Source organism: Ahaetulla prasina, chromosome 7 (genome assembly GCF_028640845.1).
Source record: "Ahaetulla prasina isolate Xishuangbanna chromosome 7, ASM2864084v1, whole genome shotgun sequence".
Lineage (NCBI taxonomy): Eukaryota > Metazoa > Chordata > Lepidosauria > Squamata > Colubridae > Ahaetulla > Ahaetulla prasina.
This window is the reverse complement of record NC_080545.1, coordinates 61,794,009-61,817,189: the sequence shown is the minus strand read 5'-3', so window position 1 is coordinate 61,817,189 and position 23,181 is coordinate 61,794,009. Positions and strand designations below refer to the sequence as shown.

Here is a 23,181-nt window from a genome sequence, read left to right as displayed (position 1 = left end):
TCCCAATGACTCTGGATGGCTCACAAATAAAAGAAAAGTACTATTCATAACAGGTGAAAAATAAAAGATAGCAAGAACAAACTGGACAAGTATGAAGCAATTACAAAATATAATTTTCAGAAATTAGTATGAGTATTTGCAACACTTGAACTTCAAATGTCATATGGACATTAAATAGCATACTATGAATATTATATATCTGGAGTTTTCATATTATTGGAATAAATACCTGGCTAGGTATCCAAAATACCTAGGTAGATGGCATTTTCTAGAAACCCTGTATTTCAAAGACCAAAGCAGGATCAGTGCAGGCTTGTGACTATGGAAAACAACCAAGAAATTTCACAGCTGTAAGCTATACTAAAAGTTGCTGATAGAAGGAAATACCAAACAATTTCTGTACTGCTGCCAAGAGTACAGAATTACTCTTGATTAATGAGACTTTAAAATTAAGTCTTACGTGTGGGCTAAATACATTTTAAGGCAAGAGTTTCTATACAAAATTTAAAGAACTTCTGAGTGCATGAATACCAAATCAGTCAGAGGAGAGTGAAAGTTAACTTTATTGCAATTTTGTATAGAATATGCTGTAAATTGATACATTCATTTGATATGTAATAATCCACAATAAAAATGAATGTTGTATCATTGGAAAAAGCAATTTGGGACAAGTCATGGTGGACTAAAATAATTCTATTGTTTAAACATGTTGGTGGGCAACATGTTTAACTTTTGTACATCACACATATGTGTGTGCGTGTGTAACAAATGGCCTTTATATACCATAAGAATTATAGGTTTTGGAATATCAGTGTTTTAAATAAAATACCATAGAAAAATATGAAATCTAAAAATGTAATTCATGCTGTGGTACATGACACTTGAAATAAGTCTGCGGATAAAAATGATTTCACATTTAGTTAGGTAAAAATAAGTAAACCAATTTATTTTATGTAAGCTTTATTTCAAAAAACTATACTAATAAATATTGTTCTAAAACAACAATAGTCAATTAGATCAGGAATTATAGATTAAGCACTAAAATAGGTAACTATGATTAAAAATTAAGGATAAGTTCAAGTATAATTACAATTAAAACTAAGACAGATGTATACAATAAGTTCACCGTTTATTAGGTTACAGTATTCTACAGAAAATGCTGAAGCCCCTTAAAACTACACTAAATTTAGCTGCAGTTTTCACAAAATGCATTCAAAAATGCATTTCCTTTTATCAATGTATCACTTTCCACCCGCAATAACATATGAAGTAAAGAAAATTTCAGTACAGTATCTTAGACTGAAGTAAAAACATTTAAACACATCTTCACATTTTACTATCACTTCTGCCCATTTTGAACTTCCAAGTTTATAAAATCAAATATACAATCTCAAATGAACATAATGAAGTCCACATTAAAAAAATAAATCCTACAAGTAGTTCCAGAGAAATCTAAAGATACTACTTATGGCACAGTGATCTCCTAATTTTGAAAGAAGTTGGTGATGTCCATTTACTGTCCTGTTTTATTCCAGTTTTCAGTTTCAAGATGCGGAAGGATGAAGTCATCTTTATAATTAAAAATAGGAAACCCAGTTGTATGTGCCACAGAAAGAAAAAAATCAATTTGTTGTTTTCTGTGTACTCTCGGCCGTAAGGAATTTGGAGAATGGATTTCCTTGGTTGATTTCCATGGATTGATAGACGAAAACCAAAAAGATTGCAACAACGAAAAAGAGCAAAAATTTTATCCACAAAGGAATGGAGTGTTTTTTAATTGTTTTTTCTTTTTGGACTTCTGCTGAGGCAACATATTTAGGAATATACTTTGATGAATATGTTTCTTCCAGCCGGTAATCACTGAACTCTATAGGTCGCCCAGCAGCGCCTTTGATTGGTCTGCGACAGCTTGCACTATAAAGTAATATGTTTAAAATTAACATTAAAATGTGATAAATTACCTCATATATTTCAAAAGTTCTAATGTGGACAGGGAACATTTGGACTCAATATAGTAAAAAACAAAGGCTATGCAATACTTTGGATATGTTTTGAAATGCATAACAATGTGAATATAGTACCTGTCAGTGATTCATTAAAAATATTGCATATTTTTTCAAGATAGCATGGCAAAGGAGCTTCCTGCAACAGTCACATAGTTCTGGAATCAGACAGATGATTTAACGTGTAGCTGATAAATGCTGCTCTGCTACCAATTTGAATTAAAAAAAAAAACCTATCCGCGCTTGTGATTTTCTCAAAAGTATTTCATTGGCAATTTGGTAAGTATAATTTGGTAAGGGGTATTTGCTATTAAACAAGTTTGTCAATCACAAGGAACCAGAATACCATGACCCGATTAGGGCTACTACTTTACTGTTGCACGCCTATTTATAAGAATCTCGCTATACTGATTCCAGCTGGAGATTCTACCACAAGTTGCACTTTAAACAGATCATGTATTCTTTGCAAAATTAAAATATGAATCTAATTTTAAATTATTCATTAAATTTATATGCCACCCATCTCACAATGGAACAAGTTAATAAAGGTACTCAATAAACCAGACTTGTTTTTTTTTATATTGGGGTAGGCAATACAAGGGCCATGTATTTAACCATCTAACGGTTAAACTGCATTTACCTTGCCACTCCAATTTTATTGTTGATTCTCAGCAAATTGGGGGGAGGGCAGGCGACTGAAGCCCAACAAAGGGACCTTGTTATAGTACTTACTAAAGAAATCACAGTGGCAATCATTGTCTTAATTGCTGTTGCTGGGGGAAAAAAAGGCTAAGCTAGGTGTAGCTAGACTTGGGGAAGGAAAAAAAGTTTATTATATATATAATTATATAATCCAAAAAGTGTTTGTTTTTTATTATCTAAAACAAATTACCATATATCATATGAACTTGCTTGCCCATTTCTTTATATGGAAGTGAGAGCTGAGTATGGCTAAAGAAATATTGAAGGTAAGGAATTTAAAAAATATCAATGTATGAAAGAAAACAAGAAAAAATAAAAAAGCATGGAAGGATACAGTAATTGATGTTAGTGCAAACTAATTTTAAATGTGTTGTTTTACATGTTTCCTGCTTTTAATTTTGTTTTACTTCTTTTGACTCCTTTTATGCATAACATGGCTAAAAGGAATTATTTCTTGGATACTGACATGTTCCTATTAATGCAGTGTTATCTTCAAAATAACAGAGGTAGTCATCAAATGCAGGAAACAAGGTTGGCTAGTTGGCCACGGAAAAAAAGAGTAGCAGTACTGTTCTAAGGAAAGTCAGCTATAAGATTATGACTAGGGATATACAAAATGTTCTACATGCTCAGATTAGCTGGATTTTGACATATCAGGTGCAAACCAAAATATATGAGTTTGAGAAAGAGGAAGAAAACAGGATATCCTGACATTAGCTAAAGGGATATAAGAAAGAATTTCTGAGAAGCTTGGGGGATTAGCTGATTGGATTTGCTGTGCTTGACAATAAGACTTGTAGCTAAAAGGGTAAGAAAACGAAGGTGCTAGGGAGATCAGTGAGCAGGGCACTGGAGAAAGAAGACCCTTCGCTCTAGTCAAAACTTGGAGCATCAAAATATTCTAGTTTTGGTTGAATTTATGAAACAGTCTGTTTTATATTCAAACAAAACGTATTTTCTCCATGCAAATAATTTCAGAGATATTTAAGAAAAGCCTTCCTGGGTCAGGCCAAAGAACCAATACATTCTATATCAAAGAGTTGCTAATCAGAGGGAGAATGAGACAACTGTGGATAGGAAGGTCAATCATGATTTCTTGTTTGCAATTAAAATACGCCAGAAGAAAAACCTTGTTTTTATTTTAACTTAATCATTGTCTTCTACTTGTTCTCCAGACACTGCTGATATTAAAGATATGCTGCCTTTCAATAATTTATTCATTAATATTTATTTAGCCATCCATCTCACAAAAGTAATTCTAGGCAATATACAATTATTAATATATGAAAACAATCATTCCTAAAAAAATTTAAAAAACCCATAAGGCACAAAAATGAGCATTAACCACAACAATAGGGCCATTTTAGGATTTCACCAGTCTCCTGGAATTCCCAGGCCTGATAATATAGCCAGATCTTGAAGCAGATCTTGAAGCAGATCTTGAAGACAGGTGCACATGTGTGCTTTGCACACATGTGCACCTGTCCTCTCCTGTATTAATTAAATGTGGGCAGTTAAAGAAATCCAATATACATATCTATTTGAGAGTTTGCTATTTTTTATTGTATACTTTTGTAGGGGGGTTTTATATATGTATGTAAACTAATTATTAGTAAATTAGAATTATATATTTAAGAAGGGCATCCATATACATTTTCAAAATAAAAAAATTGATAGTTGAAATGAATCTTAGTAACCTTGGTTTTAGCAACTGAGAATACTACACTTATTTTGCTTCTTCAGTTGTCTTTTTAACCATATAAAGAAATTTTAAGAGAGTCTGAATACAGAACACTGAAAAATCAAGCCTTTTAAGCTGCCACTAAAAAGCAGGAAATTTGCAAACTAGCACAATATTTTGCAACACTTATTTTCAGGACTTGATAAGACAGTGAAATATTGCCTTGTCAAATCCAATGTCTTTTCAGGCCAAAACCTGAAAAATATTCATGCATATGAAGAAACAAAACAAAAAATAGCTACAGGTACCTAATTCCTGTGGGTGTTGATGCTTCATATGGAAACATTTCTTTAAGAATATCTCTTTCTAATCTTGTATCCTCTGTAGACATTTTCTCGATGACCTACAATTAGAAAGTGGAAAAATGATAATCTTACCAAATTTCATTAGAAGCTGTACTAAAGAAAATAAGGGAGAGAGGCAGAGTGCAGCCATGTTCCGGTGTCATTTCGAATAGTATACCCATGAAATCTAAGACTCCTCCTTCATGGGGTTTAGCTGTTGATCAAAATTTGGTTACATTTATCTATCTAGTAATTTATTGTAAATCCAGATGTCTTCAGTAAATATTCTTTGTTCTTTCAAGATGAAGGATAATGCTATTTTATAAAGATTAATTCGATAAAAACCTAAAAAAGATACTTTCACCACTTCTAATTGAATTGATCAGATACTGGTGAATATTTTCATTTTTATTTATTTATTTTATTTTATTTTATTTTATTTTTCAAATTTATATACCGCCCTATCTCCCTAAGGACTCAGGGCGGTTCACAGGCAGTTAAAATACATATAAATACAGATTAAAAAACAACAATTAAAAAACTTATTCTATTGCCCAAATTTAAAATAGTATAAATAATAAAAACCCCTTAAAACCCATAACTTTAAAATCTAATCCAGTCCCGCGCAGATAAATAAGTGTGTTTAAGCTCGCGACGAAAGGTTCGGAGGTCCGGAAGTTGACGAAGTCCTGGAGGGAGTTCGTTCCAGAGGGTGGGAGCCCCCACAGAGAAGGCCCTTCCTGGTGTCGCCAGAGGGCACTGCCTAGCTGACGGCACCCTGAGGAGTCCCTCTCTGTGAGAGCGCACGGGTCGGTGAGAGGTATTTGGTAGCAGTAGGCGGTCCCGTAAATAGCCCGGCCCTATGCCATGAAGCGCTTTAAAGATTGTCACCAGCACCTTGAAGCGCACCCGGAAGGCCACAGGTAGCCAGTGCAGTCTGCGCAGGATAGGTGTAACACGGGGGCCACGAGGGCTCCTCTATCACCCGCGCAGCTGCATTCTGGACTAACTGGAGCCTCCGGATGCCCCTCAAGGGGAGCCCCATGTAGAGAGCATTGCAATAATCCAGGCGAGACGTCACGAGGGCGTGAGTGACCGTGCATAAGGCATCCCGGTCTAGAAAGGGGCGCAATTGGCGCACCAGGCGAACCTGGTGGAAAGCTCTCCTGGAGACGGCCGTTAAATGATCTTCAAAAGACAGCCGTTCATCCAGGAGAACGCCCAGATTGCGCACCCTCTCCATCGGGGCCAGTGACTCGCCCCCAACAGTCAGCCGAGGACTCAGCTGACTGTACCGGGATGCCAGCATCCACAGCCACTCTGTCTTGGAAGGATTGAGCTTGAGCCTGTTTCTCCCCATCCAGACCCGTACGGCTTCCAAACACCGGGACAGCACTTCGATAGCTTCATTGGGGTGGCCCGGTGTGGAGAAGTACAGCTGGGTGTCATCAGCGTATAGCTGGTACCTCACACCGAAGCCACTGATGATCTCACCCAGCGGCTTCATATAGATGTTGAACAGAAGGGGCGAGAGAATCAACCCCTGCGGCACCCCACAAGTGAGGCGCCTCGGGGCCGACCTCTGCCCCCCTGTCAACACCGTCTGCGACCGGTCGGAGAGATAGGAGGAGAACCACCGATAAACGGTGCCTCCCACTCCCAATCCCTCCAACCGGCGCAGCAGGATACCATGGTCGATGGTATCGAAAGCCGCTGAGAGGTCTAATAGGACCAGGACAGAGGAACAACCTCATCCCTGGCCCTCCAGAGATCATCCACCAACGCGACCAAAGCCGTCTCCGTGCTGTAGCCGGGCCGGAAACCGGACTGGAACGGGTCTAGATAGACAGTTTCATCCAGGTGCAGGGGAAACTGATATGCCACCATATTTCTACAACCTTCGCCGCGGCGGGTTGGAGACCGGACGATAATTACCTAAGACAGCCGGGTCCAGGGAGGGCTTCTTGAGGAGGGGCCTCACCACCGCCTCTTTCAAGGCGGCCGGAAAGACTCCCTCCAACAAGGAGGCACTCGTAATCGCCTGGAGCCAGCCTCGTGTCACCTCCTGAGTGGCCAGCACCAGCCAGGAGGGGCACGGGTCCAGTAAACACGTGGTGGCATTCAGCCTACCCAACAACCTGTCCATGTCCTCGGGAGCCACAGGGTCAAACTCATCCCAGAAAATGTCACCAAGACCACCCTCAGACGCCTCATCTGAATCGTCGCAATTTTGGTCTAGACCGTCTCGAAGCTGAACGAGCTATCCTCCCTCTGGAAAAATGTAAGCACTAAAAGAACCATTTTTAAGCAAAGCATACAATAATTCAATTATCTTAATAGCACACATGGCTGATATAAATTTCCTTAAAAAATAGAACTCACTTACTTTAGATTGTTCTAGTTATCCTGATTAAATTAGATCGGGTAACAGATTATTTACTTTAGATATTCTAGTTCTGTATATACCTAACACATGCAAAGAAAAAAGAAAAAAAAAAAGCCCCGAGAAGGAATCTGAGGCTAGAAAAGTCCGAAAATATATCTGCTATCATACTTTTAATTAAAGATAAGTTCACCCTCCTCCCATTTCTATCCACCAATCTATATTTAATTCATTTACTTCAGCTGTCATCAATGGTTTCTTTGGTGTTCTTCTTGGTAATTCTGAGAAGTCACTGATTGACAATATAGGATCAGCATGCTTGGTATTTCCAGGTACCCTATTGACAACCTGCTGAAATTCAAATTGTTCAGACTCAGAATTAACAGAGGACTTTACAACAAAAATCTTAACGAAGCCAGGCAGCTTATACATGAGATACTAACTATCCTAAATGATGAATATAGTGGGTTTTTTTAATAAGTTGCTTTTGTTATTTATAAGTATTACCCTGTAACATATATATAAAGACAATTTCTGACACACAGGGGAAAAACTTTAAGAAGATCCACAGTAACTGAATATTGCTCCTACTGCCACTTAGTTGCTCTTGGTTTGCATTAGACTGATGAACAGCAGCCCAATGTTTGACTTAAAAACCTTTTTTCCCCAAGAAATAAAGGTTTATTCAAAATTCTTCCATTAGAAGAAAATGACAGAATACCACCTAATGAAAATTCAGTATATTTACTAGAGTCTCGTTGCTTGAAGCCACTACAGCTATGGGAGTATTCTCTGATATTACTGGATCATGTACAGGAAATGGAACTGTAGTTTCAACCTGTTTGTTTAAAAACAAAAACATAACAAAATAAGTGTATAGCTGTTACTAGGGCTCTGAGAATGTCAAAAATGAAGGTCTAAATTAAAAAATAGCCTTGCGTCACCCTTTTCCTTGGTGTTCTTCTTGAAACTCTTGAAGATTCCCTAGACACTGCCTGAAGAAATCCACTTTTTGAAGATCCACTTCTCCAGAATGTCTCAGTAATGCCATCCTTGGATATTTAAGCATCAAACATGTTAGCAAACATATGAATGCTCTATCTTGAAATAAGATTATCCCACCTAATGCCATAGCGTATTGCATGAAAATTGTGCATAATATGTTCTATGTTCCTATGTTGGGTAGAAAAGCATATTACAGAGAAACAGTGAACACAGGATAGATATTAATGGCATGCCATTACCAGTAAGTACATATTTTGATGTGAAGACATTTTAGATTATTAAAATGTATGGCATCTAAATATCAGATACCTTTTTTATCTTTTATTAAATACATTAGCTGATATGCTTTCTTGTAGTGATACTTATTTTTCAATCTCAGATAAAGGAATTCTGATCTTGTGACACTATATATGCCCTTATTAATATAAGTTCTTTAAATGGCTCTCTGAACCAAGCAATGCTACATTTTAAATCTGTTACTAAATTTAAAATATTTAATGATTGCAAATCCCTTTTCCCTTAAATCTGAATGGGACTGCAGCCTTTGTTCTATGGAAATTAGTGTATACTTAGTATAAAAATTACAAAAGGGAATAACCTTGCAAGCGTTAAATCTGTCTGATAGCTTAATAAGATTTGCTAGTCAGAGATTCCAAGACATAGCATAATGGACAAATTATAGCTAATTATTATACAGATGTGACAGTAAAAACCCTGAATTAATGGATTAGATGTGGCCATCTACCAAAAGACTTAGAAATAGATAGAAAATTACTATCCGAAGTCTATATTGGTATGTTAAGATGAACAAGAAATATTCTTTTGTCTGGATTTAATAATAAAAAAATTCAGAGATGTTGGGACGTTTCCTAAATATAATTGATCCATGTGTTATATTTTACACAAGCTAAATTTAAATTTTAAAAATTAGTGCCTGGTATATAGTTTTGAACTTTATTTTTAAGTTTTTAATGAACATTTTAAAAATAAACTTTTTATTTTTGGTAGTATAATTCATTAAAAAAGAGGTATATTTTCTTCTTGATACTGAATTACAGTAATTACAGTAGTCCTCACTTACCAAATGCTTCGTTAAACTACCATTTGAAGTTACAATGAAAAAAAATCCAACTTTATGATCAATCCTCACTTAACACTTTTATAACTGTTGTAGCATTCTGCGGAGATTGGTATTTTGTGCTTCACAACTGGTTTCCAATAATAGAGAATGTTAATTCACAAGTTGTAATCACATGTCTTGCTTAATGACCATGGTGACTCACCTAATGACTGAATGGGAAATGGTGTCTGTTGTGGTCATGTGATTTTCTGCTTAGTGACCAGAGTGCTTACCAATAGAGTTCCTGATACAAATTGTGGTCACCAAGAGAGGAGTACTTAATATTTACATTTTGACAGAAACCAAAAGTAATAATCTAATTATACTTGTGTAACATGTATTTATAGAATGTTATATCCTGTTTTTCCAGCAGTTTCTTGAAAACATGTCCCAAAGCATTCCCAATTTTTTTTAAAGTATCTTCCTTCCTTCTAATGTACTAAGCAAGCCATAAAATTGGGATCTCTTTGGTAAACTGCCAACTCTAAAACATAACCCTAATGTATTATATTATTTTATTCACTATATAGTAACATGGTTAACTCAGTTAGTACATACCATTACTGCTGAACTGACTGGTTCAAAAAAAAAAAAAAAGGAAAAGGAAAAAAGGAAATTTCAAATGACCCCCTTCCCCTATTAAGATACTAAAGGGGAGGGAGAGGGAAGTGAATGGAGCTTTTGAAGTTATTTTTATCTCCTTGATTGTTTTCTTCAGATAAACATATCTACATGAAACATTTCAAAAGGCTTGAGTTGCTTCATCTCTTTACCTGGCATTCAGGTTGGCAGCAGCATTAAATTATGAACTTCTTTGCAAACCTATTAAACAACTGCTATATTATTTTTTTCAGCTAAAAAATTCTTCTTCTTAATAGTGTGTCCACATTAGATTTTATTAAATGAGAATGGCACTGAATAAAATTAAACTAGGGACAAATACTGTCCTTATTTTGAACAAACTTTACTGTAAGTTTATTATATTACAATTAGGAAGAAAAGTTATTCAAAACCAGCATGAAAAAAATAGGTAGATTCAGAAACTTACAATTTCCAATCATCATCTCCTTTATTACATCAAAATGCTAGCTAAAAATTATCACACTCTGCCATAAGTTCTTTGTATTTCAATCATTTTTCTGAAGGATCAGATGTGTGCTTTCTTTTGAAGTAAATATTAACTACACCAGAAATATAAACTTTTAAAATGTCATTTTGAAATAAACATTTTAACAGTCTTTTAAAGAAAACTATTATGGTACCTGGTTATTTTCAGCAATTCTTCTCTGTTTAAGTGATAATGAAGTTTTTGTTTTACTCTTCAGAGGTTCTCGTTTGTCAAGTCTGAACTCTGTTTTAGGATCTGTAAATAAATAAATATATTATTATTTGGCAGCTAAAATGTCACCACTATTAATCAATGCTATTAGAATCTTTTAAGAATGTTCAATTATTTTTCCAATTTAGAAAATACATTGAAAACTGGTAGCAATAAAGATTAAATTTACAAAAGATGTGTTCAGAATAGAAGACATCTGAATGAAAAATTCAAGAAAGTGGCATCTTGAATTCTATGTGTGTGTGTGTGTGTGTGTGTGTGTGTCTGTCTCTCTCTCCCTCTGTATCTATCTCTCTATCATCTACCTACCTACATTTGGATTAATCTCTGGAAATATTTTAAAAAATTCAGTCTTATTTAAAAGCTTTTTACTAAGTAAGATTTATTTTTTAAAGAAAACACAAGACTGTATTAATGCAGTAATATAACTTGCATTTAAAAATTAATTAGGGAAAACAAAGCTGCTTCTACTGTTTTGAAGGTACAAAACAAGCAGTTTTAAAAATTATATCTATAAGAATAATTCATTTTAATTTATTTCAATTTGGCTACTTAAATATAATCCACCATAAAAAAAGTAGTGGAATTTATATCTACTGCTCCTAATCTCACTGCACATATTAAGGCCAAGTATGTTTCCATTCTCATTGCACACAAAAAGATAAAAAATAAAAATGTTATATTTTAAAATCTATTTAGTCATCTTGCATTTTAATATACCTTCTTCATTGTCACTGAACTGATCAGAATCATCATTTCCATTCTGCTTATTGTTTTCTGCTGATGAAGAAAATGTTGGTGTAGTTATGAAAGAACTTAGCTCTTGGGATGGCTCTTTTAGTTTCAGTAGCTTCTTCTCATACAGCTTTCTTGTTGTAGCTGCAACAGAGCAGAAAAAATTGGTTACATGACTCAGACATTAACAGTCTGTTTTTTGGCCTCCTGGGACGTCCGCAAGATGTTTTTCATCACCACCGCCTCAAGAACCTCTCTGCAGGCCAAAACTGTTGGCCGTACTTCCAGTTCCAGCCTGCAGGGTTCGCAAAGTTAAGTCCTGTGCTTGGCTGAAGGGTGGGGGCCAGTGGGTGGACAGGGCAGCCTCGTGGTTCTGTGCGGGCCAGATTAATGGCTTTGGCGAGCCATATGTGGCACGTAGTGTGAGGACCCTTGTTCTAGCCAGTTGCAAGGTGAAGAGGAATGGTTGGGGTCTAAATGAATTCTATCTCGCTGACTTAACACTAGATGTAACAATCTGCCAACTGTGAGTGCATATTTTGGGTTCTAGGACGAATTAAATATACTTTCTTGGCTATTCTTCTAACGGTCTCATCTTCTCTTAGAATGATCTTCAACATTAATTTCAGGTACCCAGCATATGCTGATGCCCCTAGTCTACTGCTCATCACTATTTAGTTTCAAAAAAGCAACCCTAAGGCAACCCAATTGCCTAAGTTCATGAATGGGCTAGAAATGTGTAAACAAGCTAAAATTAAAACCCAAGTACTGTTCCTCAGTAGAAAACTAGCTGTGTGACTGGAGTTCAGCTTTTCTGAACAAAACTGCACGACCTCTGAAAGGGGAAGTGTTCTATTAGAAGATGCTCCATAAACTTTGTTTCTGAATTCCCAGGTGACAAAAGTGACAGTTTTGTTTCATAATTCAAATACAGCAGTTCGTGAATGAGCTATAATTGCCAATATCATCTTGCTTTGATAGTCTAATTTGATTCCTGCATTATAAATTATATGGGATGATCCCGGAACTGAAATATTAGTTACAACTGATAACTAATATTAACTATTACAATTGGTAACTGAAATATTAGTTACAATTGGTACAAAATACAATAGTGTGCAAGCCTGTACAACTTACAAAAAATATACCCACCCCTACACTGAAATCATTTACCAGGTTTAATTTAAACTATTTATTAATCTTAAAATCATATAAAGTTTAAGACTAACAAGCTGTAGTAATTAAGATCTATGGGAGAGATCACTGGTATTAACAGCTGCAGGAGAGACCATTCTGAATAGGTTCATAGGCAGGAAATTGTTTATCTGGCACACAAGGGAGTGATTGTTTCTGCACTGCTTCTATTGTTATAAATATTCTCCTTTTGGAGTTGTGTTGAATTAGTTTTGATCTGAAAAGTACAGCCAAGATACATCTCTTTTGCTATCTTTTTAAAGGATAATTTGTTAACTTGTATTTAAATTTTAAATGTTATATTATGTATGTTAATTCTGTTAATGGATAATGTAGAAAACAGAATATAAGATAAAGGAAAATTTTTGACATGCTACCGCCAGTCAAAGCCTACTTCAACACACTTATGTATGTTGTGTAGAACTGTAGGCAGTAAAAAAAGTATATGGGTATACAGTACATATAATAAATTACTAAAAGTAATGCTTTAATTTGTTTAGCAAATGGTTGTCACCCGTAGTTAAATAATACACTTTCATATTTAAATCCTGATGAATAAATCTTTGATTCTTCAAAGCAGTTTATGTTTCTACTGTATTTGAAAGGATAAATTATTTCCTATTGTAAACTTCTAATCTTTATTAACATCTAAGATGTTCAGCACAATAATACAGATGCAAGCCAAGCTTAGTTTTAGTAGTTAGTAACAACATGGATTTGGGCAATTATTATTATTGAGGAAGTTAATGTAACTTTGTCATTATGCACAAAAGAACATAATTACTTTGCCTACTGAGATTTCAAATATTTAAAGAATGCAGATTGTCATCACTTTTTCATCTACATTTCTCTTTGTCTTCAGTTTTTATATTCATATTCATTCATTCATACACATACACAAATATATTAGCATTTACTATATTAGCTTACCAACAATAGGACCTGGATTCACACCGTATCTCAGAAGTTGCTCTTTGAGTTCTTCATTACTGAGTTCTGCTATATCTATATCATCCTGTTCAAGCCTTGACTTATCCGTTTTCTTTGTTGCTTTCTACAGAGAGAGAGATATTTTTTTGTTGAAAAATTTTATTTATTTTTAAACATAAAACAAAAAAAATCTCATCAAATCAATTCCATTACAACGTGCTGTAAGGGTGTTAACATATCTTCCTGTGCATTCACAAAAAAATCATCTCTTCCATACATATATCTTATACTCATTTTTCCTAATGAGTAATGCTAAGATATACATGTAAATAAAGATTTTTAGAATACAACATAGCCATGAAATGTGTAACTCCATATAATATATTTGATGCATTATTTTACAAAGTTACAAAGCATTCCAGGTACCTATTGTTCCAAGAATGGAACATCTGGTTTTGGATTAACTGTCCCTGAATTAAAATTCACATCCTGGATATTTTGGTCCATGCTGAAGTGAAATGGGCCTACTTTATAAGGAGTCAAAGGATGAACTAGTAGGATATACTATACTATGACACTGGAAGCAGCGGCAACTGAGGAATGAGACAAAACTAATTAGCTAATGGTCAGGGGAGTCAGTGGTATATGAAACACTGGGACTACTGAGGGGAGGAGGGAGGATATGTACCAGTATTACTCTACTTGCTACATGTTTTTTAATTGAAAAACTGGAATAACCAAAACAATTCAAATTTGGTTTGGCTGTGAGATGGTTAATGCAATGATTTTGGCAAAACTTCTGAAATGTGATAGTTTTCTCATTTGAAGAAAACACTTTTTACACTCCTCTCTATAATAAAAATGCATCTCTTTTCTCCTCAAATACAGATAATCCTTAAACTACAACCCTCAGACCTTTAGCCTGCTTCCCATCTGCTTACTATTTCAAATTTACACAAATTTTGAAAAGTAACAATCTGAAAACACAAGGTGTCCCCTATTTTACAGTACATGAAATCATGAATTCCTTGGGTACTCTCTTTAAATTATTAACTACAAATTAGAAAAATTACATTTTAGATTATTTTTATAGGTAGGTAAGATAAGAACGTATTTACTACTGTCCCTCTTCCAGGGTTTTATTTTTTTAAATTACAGCCTATACAACAAACCTGATAATTTTACTAGCAATTTTCCTGCTTAATTTTTTTGACTCAAGAAAATATAGGTGAATGCTGCCACCTAGCTGCATATTATGTACATTGAAAATACTGTCTCAATAAACAGGAATACAAAAAACATTTCAAAATACTGTCCTCTATTTTTTCTAGCTGATTCATTTAGATAAATAATTCTTCTTTTCCTGAAGTAGTGTCTCTTTAAAATCTAGTCACTGTTCCAAACAACACAAAGAGAGTTGGGCCTTTTTTGCACTAAAGAAGGTCATGGTGACAAGGTCTAGTTACCCACAAATGATGCTGTGGATGGAGAACTGCTGAGGGACGTAAGAGGAAATTGTTTTCTGCTTTCATCCATAAAGTCATTAATTTAAAAGGAAAACTTTCTGGCTCTTAAAAAGTTGTATTTTCAGACAAAGTAACTATACACACAAACACACCTCCAGGAGAAGATTTGCTGTACTCTGGATCCCCCTAATTAAACAATGCCACATATTGGAACTCAGGAAGCATGCTTGTCCTCTGGAATGAGATACTTTCAGAGATCTGTAAGCTTTTCACCCTGGGATGGTGTTTTGGAAAGCCTTAAAAACCTTGCTATTCTCCTAGCAAGGTTCGCGTTGGGGTGGAGTGGACCCATTAGCAGCTTGTGTTGGGGTGGAGTGGACCCATTAGATGAATTTCTGTATATGCAGTGTATTAGTTGGACAGATGTTACCTTGTTTATACTGTATTTTTACATTTTTCTTTGATAGTGTGAGCCACCAGAGTTGTTTTCAATGAGGTGATAGTTAAATCCAATAAAATAGAAATAAATACATTTATATTACATACTCTCTCTTCCTATGATGAACTAAAGCTTCCTCCATCTATTATACAAAAAAGGATTGACAGCTAGAGCCTTGATTGCTTTCTGAGCAAGACACATAAAATACTAGTTAAAACTGTTTTTGAGGTATTTTAGAAAGTTCTCTGTGTAGCCATAGTAATCTTAGATGACTCAGATTTGTTCATAGTACAAAATGTTTGACGGCACCTTCTGGATCTCATTTTGCAGGGTATGGTCCAGAAATGAAACTTTCTTTCACTTTCCTTTATTTCTTTTATTATTTTATTTTATTTTATTTTAAATAAATAAAAAAATAAAATAAAAAGAAACTTTCTTTCACTGTACTAACAATTACCAAGACTTTAATGGAAAAAGGTAAAAACTTTTCTCCTTTAGCATCGCAAATCTTTGGATATGACCTATCTTACACCTGAGTACCTTCCAACCAGCTCTTCTAAAAATAGAATGGAAAACCAAATTTCTATAAATAAATAAGTAAATAAAATAAACAGAAATTTTCTGACAGTGAGAACTAACAACCAATAGAACAGCTTGCTTTCAGAAGTTGTGGGAGCTTCATCACTGGAGATTGGACTGCCATTTATCAGAAATGGTGTAGGGTCTCCTGCTTGGGCGGGGGGTTGGACTAGATGACTTCAGTACAAGGTCCTTTTGTTAATCTGTATTGAAATACCATTAATTAATACTATATATATAGTCATGGATCAGCTAAGAATTTTAAGTGCCAAGATGCACTCAAAAAACAGGGTTAAACTTATCCATGCAAATATTTGGTAATTTTAATTTTTTTTTACCTGTATTTCCTGTACAAATGTACCTCTACCTCCATCCACAGATAAGCAGAACCTCATCTTTTTAACCAAAATACCATGAGAAATGCATGACAGCTTATTTATGGGCAGCACATTTTTTTTCAAAATATTTTGATTTTTTATAAATGAGGATCTGTTTATCTGTGGACTTTATCGGCAAAAATATATGATAATTCACTGGTTATATTTATATAGAATGAAAATTTAGCATTATCAATGCTTGTGGACCCTGATGTAAAGTTTTTACCTATTTCCATCAGGGCAATTGTTTTGTCATCATCTAGTTCAATAAAAGAAAATTTCAGTTCTGGGACCATAAGTAGCTATGTTTGGGCCCTATTGGGCTGTTAGACTGGATTTTGATACTGAGGTCCATGAAAATTTAACTTTATGGAAGACCTCCATTTAGAGGCTGTGTGTGTGTGTGTGTGTGTGTGTGTGTGTGTGTGTGTGTGTGTGTGAAAGAGAGAAAGACAGACAGACAGACACAGAGAAAGATAAGAGAGAAATTATCTGCTAAAATTGGGAGTGGGGCATCAGGAATCACATACTGTAAATCAATTACTTTGCTGATTATTTTAAAGGTTTTTTTTGATGTCAAATATAATTTTAATTCCCTAATTTACAACAGTTACCAGAAACTCAAATCAAGAATATTTTAAACAGTTTGATATAAACCTGATAGTTTGGTTGCTTCCAAAAAAACGGAGATATTTTCATCTGATGGACTTCATGTCCAAAACTAAAAGCACATTTTATCTGTATAAAATATTAAAGGATATTTTCAAAGTTACAATTTATGAACTAAAGTATTGGAACATTCAGTAATGGGACATCAATAGTTCTTGTCTTTAAAAAATGGTACATTAGTTTCCTTTAATTTAAAATGAAAACTGATAAAAGCAGGGTGGATTTGGTTTAAATCAGCTCGATTTAAATCACTAGTAAAAAGGCTTGATTTAATAATAATCATAATTTTTAAAGAGCAACTGTCATCTCTGTCCCGCAGCAGCTTCTCCTCTGACCTGCTGTTGACTCACCAATAGTCCCAATATTGCAGAATGTATAGCCTCATGCTGCATAACTAAGCTCCATTTCATGCTGAATATACTAAATTATTAATGTATCTTAAATAGAAAACTATCTTTAGATAGATTTTTACTCTAAAAGCATTTTATCAAAATAAAATTGACAAAAAATTTAAAAAATCCAATTTAAATTTTAAAAAATCCGATTTTTAATTTTTTTAAAAAATCATCAATTTTTATCCATCCTGAATAAAAGGAATTTATTGGATCTGCCTCTTGGCAGAACTAGATGTCCAGATGTGAAAAAGCTGAAATCTATGGTTAGTCCTTGGATTATGACCATACGTTCAACAACCATTCAAAGTTATAACAGTACTGAAAGAATGCTGAATGAGGGGTCCTTAAGAGTTCTGGCTGTTGCAGGAAACCAGTCACATGATCACGATTTCCAATGTTCCCTGCAGCTTTGCATAAACAAAGTTAATGGGGAAGTCGAACTTCATGATCACATGATTAATGAACCATATGGTCCTTGTTTAACAATGGCAACCAGGACTGCTGGAATTGTTGTCGCTAAGCAATATGGTCACATGATGGTTAACAGCAGAATCCCCAGTCCCAATTGCCATTGTAACCTAAAGACTACTTGTAGTATTTTCAAGTATCAGGCAGCTCTTTGAATGTTGAATTATTTTATAGAAATGCTTCATTCATATCTTTTACTTATCTAGGCTGACTATGATAAAAAACTCTCTCAACATCACTTTTCTTTCTCATTTTATTCCAACCCAAATTCTCATAACAGTATTTCTATGTTCCAATTCTGTGTAGTTTCCTGCCTATATCCACCCTCTGCCCTTACGCTTCTGCCTTTGACCCCTGCACTATAGGTTCCAATTACTGATAGTATATTTGGTTCTAGGTTTTTGCCGCTCTTTTGCCTTTTGCTCTTGACACCCTTTTGATGAGATTAAAACACCTACCAAATATCTCCCCCCTGATTTTAATGAAATATAACTTTTTTATTGCAAAGAATTTCGCATGTACATGGCTCAGTTCATGGTCTTAGCAGCATCATCTATGTGACTAGTTCAATTCCAGGATCCTGTACTCACTTGCTGTACTATGACTCTCACCTGCAAGAACTAGCACTACTTGAGCTCTCGATTCCTTAAACTCTATGCCCAAAGCCTCATTATCTTTATTTTCTAAATTATCTAAAGTCTTTTCTGGCAGTATCATATAAACAAACCTAAGAAAAGGGATAGCACCATATCCATTCTACACAATGAACTTAATGCATAAAACGTCATACTCTACTAGGTTCTATTAATTAAGAGATTTCTCCTTGACTATAGTATTTACAATATGCAATTGTAAAAGATTCCATTTTATTCCCCATGCTATGTAATAACTTCAAGACCCTGCTAGTAAGATCATTTAGAGCTTTAGAGCAAATGTTATCATATGCTAATTGTAACCAGCTCTACCTTCCCTTTTCACTGGATATGCTGAAAAGGACTGCAAATGGGCCAACTGACGATGGTTAATGTAAAAAACTCTGCTCAGGCTGGACAACAGTAATAATTAATTTTAGTAGTAAATTACTAGTTAGTAAGTTAATCAGCTCATAGTAGAAGAATTCATTATGTTCTGGATGGAGTTACACTGTTCCAAAGGATCAGTTTCACATTTTGGGGATACTTATGGATGTATCTTTGACACCAAAGATATAAATAATTTGTGTGTAAAGCACATTTTACCAGCTTAGACTGGTATGCCAGTATGATTGTACTAGATAGAGATAGCCTTGTTACAGTAACTTCTTGTTTTGAGTACTGTAATGCACCCTATATGCGGTTGCCTTTGAAGACAGTTAATACATTTTGTTTTGGATTTGAATTTGAGGTGCTAATCTTAATGTAATTCATCATAATGTGAACCACATCATCTGAAGTAACAACTTTCCCTACATGACCCTCCCAATAATATAGGATGACTTTCAGAGCCTTTACAACCACATGGCTACGCAGATGGCTATGCAGCACTTTTATTTTTTTCCCTACTCTCCAGTTTAGAATACCCTCTCAAGTGACATATGCCTAGTGCCATCTTTATTTTTCTGGAACTAACCTTTTTTATTATCCCAGTGCTACTATGCTATTTTTTCCTCTGCTTTTTCTTGTTATAGCTTTATTTTATTATGTATATTTTTTTAAAAAATGTAATGTATATGTTAAGTGTTCTAATTGTTTTAAATACCCAATTTACTATAAACTGCCTTTAAATGTGCAGTAAATATTTAAATAATGCAGAACGCTCTGAACTTGCTAATGAGCTTCAGAAATATGGTATCATCAACATACTCTGTCCCATCTACGACTAAAGCAGCAATACATTTCTTACAAGCCAAGGACAAACAAACATTAGTAAAACAAAAGCAGGTCAAAACTAGGTAGGCAAGAAAATTGGTTCATGATTATACCATAGGAATCCACAATGAAGATCCAGAAGCAAGAAATGGAAGCAAATCTGATTAAATGAGGGCAGTGATTGGTAGAAATTATGGATGACTAAACAAACAATTGCAGTTGCTGGTGACACTGGGAGCTGTTACAGTTTTAACATCATGTTCAAGGTATTTCTGTAGGAATCCAGATATTGCTAATTAACTGAAACTATGGGTAAGTTCTTAAACCTGCATGATCTGTCTCAATTGGTCACTTCATTTTACCTTTTGCATTCTTTAATATAAAGTAGGAAGTTAAAGAATAGAATGGATTTACACACAGCTCATAAACTACTATTTAGTTATGAACCTACAGTTGCTTCAATCTTTCCTCATCTAACCTTGAGATATGCTTCCACTACTCTCCTTCTCAAGGCCCCACTCTTACAGCAGGGTAATAGGTATGGAAGCCCCAATCCATAAGCCTCCACACATAGTACTTCTAATCTATAAAATACTAGAGATTATCTCCTTGTCTCTGAGAGTCCATGAGTTCAAATTCTCTTCCTTTTCAATTAATTTCAATAGACCAGATAAAGGTTAGCGTTTGAGTATGTTGCGATTTAGGCCTGGAGAGCGCACTCACCTCAAAAACACATGCTGAGTTGGAACTCTCCATGACTCAGTAATTTGCAAGTAAAGATAGTCCTCAACTTACAACAGTTCATTGAGTGATAGCTCAAAGGTGCAACTGCACTGAAAAAATTATTTATGATCATTTTTCACACTTATGACTGTTGCAGCATCCCCAAGGTCACACGAGCAAAATTCAAATGCTTGGCAATTGATTCCTACTTATGACAGTTGCAGTGTCCTGGGGTCACCTTCTGTGATCTTTCAACAAGCAAAGTCAATGGGAAAGCCAGATTTACTTAACAAACAACTGCAGTGATTCACTTAACAATTGTGGCATGAAAGGTTGTAAAATGGGGCCAAATTCACTTAACAAATGCCTCACTTAACAACAGATATTTTGGCTCAATTGAGGTTGTAAGTTGAGGAGTACCTGTAGTAGTATGGTGAAGAGCATGCCAAGTACTGTACAACTCTTCTTGAGATAGCTGGACTTAGTAATTTACACTCAGATCTTCACTGGCTCTCAGTTTTCTATAGGGCACAATTTAAGATGATACTTTTGACCTTTAAAGTCAAATGGCTTGAGGCTTTAGCTGTGGAACCATCTTTCTTACTGTGAACCATATTAAGATCAGCAAGGGAGGCCTATCCTAATATGCTTAAATTTTTAAAAAAAATTAAATTATTTTGCTGATTAAGTTGAAAAGCATTATTATATTTTATATAACATGCCTTTAGTCTTGCAAGTATACCCCAAGTATTAGATAAGCAACAAGAAGAAATTCAGTAATAAGTAACGAAGCTATTGGCCTGCACATGGAGAATGCAAAAGGAACAATTATAAAGTAAAACAGCCTCCCTCAATCTGATTTTATCAAGTATAATACAGTGAAAGGCCTATCATTTCCTATAAGTATCGATGAGCCAAGTGATGGGAATTACAATGAAATGCGGTAGGGGGGCAGGGAGACATATCGATGGAGACGAATATAGGGCACAAATAAAAATGACTTTGTAAAACTGTGCTGTTGCTCACGAATTTTAAATTCTGTAACGACTTCATTAGCATCGCTACAAAGGCGGCAGGTATCTGTTAGGGAAGATTACTTCAGTATGTAATCATTAGGGTCTGAATTGGCTTTTTTCAGACCGCTTAAATGCATCGAGGGCATAGCCTGCCTAATCCAAGGCGCTTTACCCACGCGCAAGCACCGTTTCTCTTCCCTCCCCACCCCTTCAGTCAGTGACAAGACGTCGCGCCGCCCCCTCAGAGAAAGCGGGAAAACTCTTCCGCCCCCTCAAGAGTGGAAGGCCGTGAAGAGAAAACGAAAAGCCCGTTTGAAATTCGCGAAACAAAAAGAATCGCCAAATCGCTTACCCGGCCCACAACGACGGCAGCAGCGCTACCCCCTCTGTTCCTGGCGGCAACCGGGGTCGCCTCCCTCTCCTCGTCACTGGAGAAGTCCGGCTGCGCGGGGTCTCCAGGCACGTTGCGGGCGGTGAGGTGCTGAAGATAGAGCTGCACATAAACATCCTTACGCTGCTCACCTCCGGGCAGGCTCACGTTATTAGCAATCAGTTCGCTCTTCAGCTTCTCCTTGGTGAGCACCGACGGGTCCGCCAAAAACTCGGGCATTGCCAGACTCCGTCTCTTCCCCGAGACAGCAAGAAAAGGAATGGCCAACAAAGCGGAGGGGAGGGGGGGGAAAACCAAAGGGAAGAGAACAAGCCACACGACGCTCACCGTACCCAACTCCACAGAGCGCACAAAACAACGGACAGCTTTGCCCACATGCCAATAAAATGTATTCTGATTGGTCGGCGGAAACCCAAATCGGTCCTGGGATTGGCTGCCTGGTCTAAGAGGCAGCGCGCGGGTTCTCCTCAGAGCCCGTACGTTGAGTAAGCCTCTCAGTCGCGTAATTTAAAATCGACTCAGGCGAGAGTGGTGGGAGGCTGGGTTTTTTCTTTCTTTCTTGCCTGGGATTCAAGTTGTGTAGTGAGGGGTACCGCTACGTTGCAGATAACCGAGTCTAACGATTAGTAGCTTAGTATAATATATCGAAAATCATTTTGAGAAAACGACCGAAGTTCTGATTTCATCTCGACCAGAAAGAGAAGCTGTTAGTGGGTGGGGGATAAGCACCTTCTGTGATGGGAGAAGATTTTTATTGAGCACAACCATTCTTCGACAGGAAGCTGTCGTTTGTGGTTTCATGAATAACTTGTGCGAATAATTTATTGAAACGTCATGGCCGCCTCCTGTTTTCCTTTAATAATTTCATTTGAAACATTGTTTCAGTTACCCTTTTGGATATGGTAGAACCTGTTTGAAACCGCAAAGCATTTTGTAAACAAGCTTATGTAGGACTAATCCAACTTTTTGCAAGGTTGCTTTTTAAAAAAAATACATTAATTGAATGACTAGCTCTTAATTTTGTTAAGCTGACTTTGGGATGGTTTTTATTTCAATTTAGATAATTGACAATTATGAGTCTGACTAACCAGTTAAAAACACACCAATAACAATAAATCCATAATTAGCCATAATCATAAACTTTAACATGACCAACTTACAGGATCTGCCATATGCTCCTGCTGTCCTGTCTGGTGATTTAATCACATCTTCAGAGACTTTGGAAATGATTTGTACTCTTGTATCCTAATCTCCAAGGAGATGATGATTCAAAGAGACTATTATGGAAAAAACTCCCTTCCTCTTTATGGCCAGATGGCACTCTTTAATACACAGTATCCGTGGTGAGGCTCTCCTGCTGGATGTGTAGACACAA

The 23,181-nt window shown here is 35.8% G+C and overlaps 1 protein-coding gene across 7 annotated transcripts; it reads right to left on the bottom strand.

Annotated features, from left to right (window-relative positions):
* Nucleotides 1–545: 545 nt before the first annotated feature.
* TMPO (thymopoietin) lies at nt 546–22,185 on the bottom strand. Of its 7 annotated transcripts, none has more exons than XM_058190770.1 (9): nt 21,768–22,185; nt 13,437–13,560; nt 11,298–11,456; nt 10,501–10,601; nt 8,058–8,165; nt 7,862–7,951; nt 7,351–7,461; nt 4,695–4,789; nt 546–1,914 (listed from the first exon to the last, which is right to left on the bottom strand). In XM_058190770.1, exons 1-9 carry the CDS (start codon nt 22,023–22,025, stop codon nt 1,623–1,625), a joined length of 1,338 nt encoding a protein of 445 aa, XP_058046753.1. In that variant the 5' UTR covers nt 22,026–22,185; the 3' UTR covers nt 546–1,622. The 7 variants fall into 7 exon arrangements, with proteins under 7 accessions (XP_058046753.1, XP_058046752.1, XP_058046756.1 ...); XM_058190769.1 differs by having other exon boundaries at nt 7,351–7,464; nt 21,768–22,184; XM_058190773.1 differs by lacking the exon at nt 7,351–7,461 and having other exon boundaries at nt 21,768–22,184.
* Between the last annotated feature and the right edge of the window lie 996 nt (nt 22,186–23,181).

Excerpts from the sequence above, each read along its gene's own strand:
- TMPO (XM_058190769.1), bottom strand. The coding sequence starts at position 22,025 with ATGCCCGAGTTTTTGGCGGACCCGTCGGTGCTCACCAAGGAGAAGCTG. Across the intron at positions 11,457-13,436 it reads GAATCCAGGTCCTATTGTTG|CTACAACAAGAAAGCTGTAT; the intron begins GTAAGCTAATAT and ends GCTCTGTTGCAG. Across the intron at positions 1,915-4,694 it reads TCAACACCCACAGGAATTAG|TGCAAGCTGTCGCAGACCAA; the intron begins GTACCTGTAGCT and ends ATTACTTTATAG.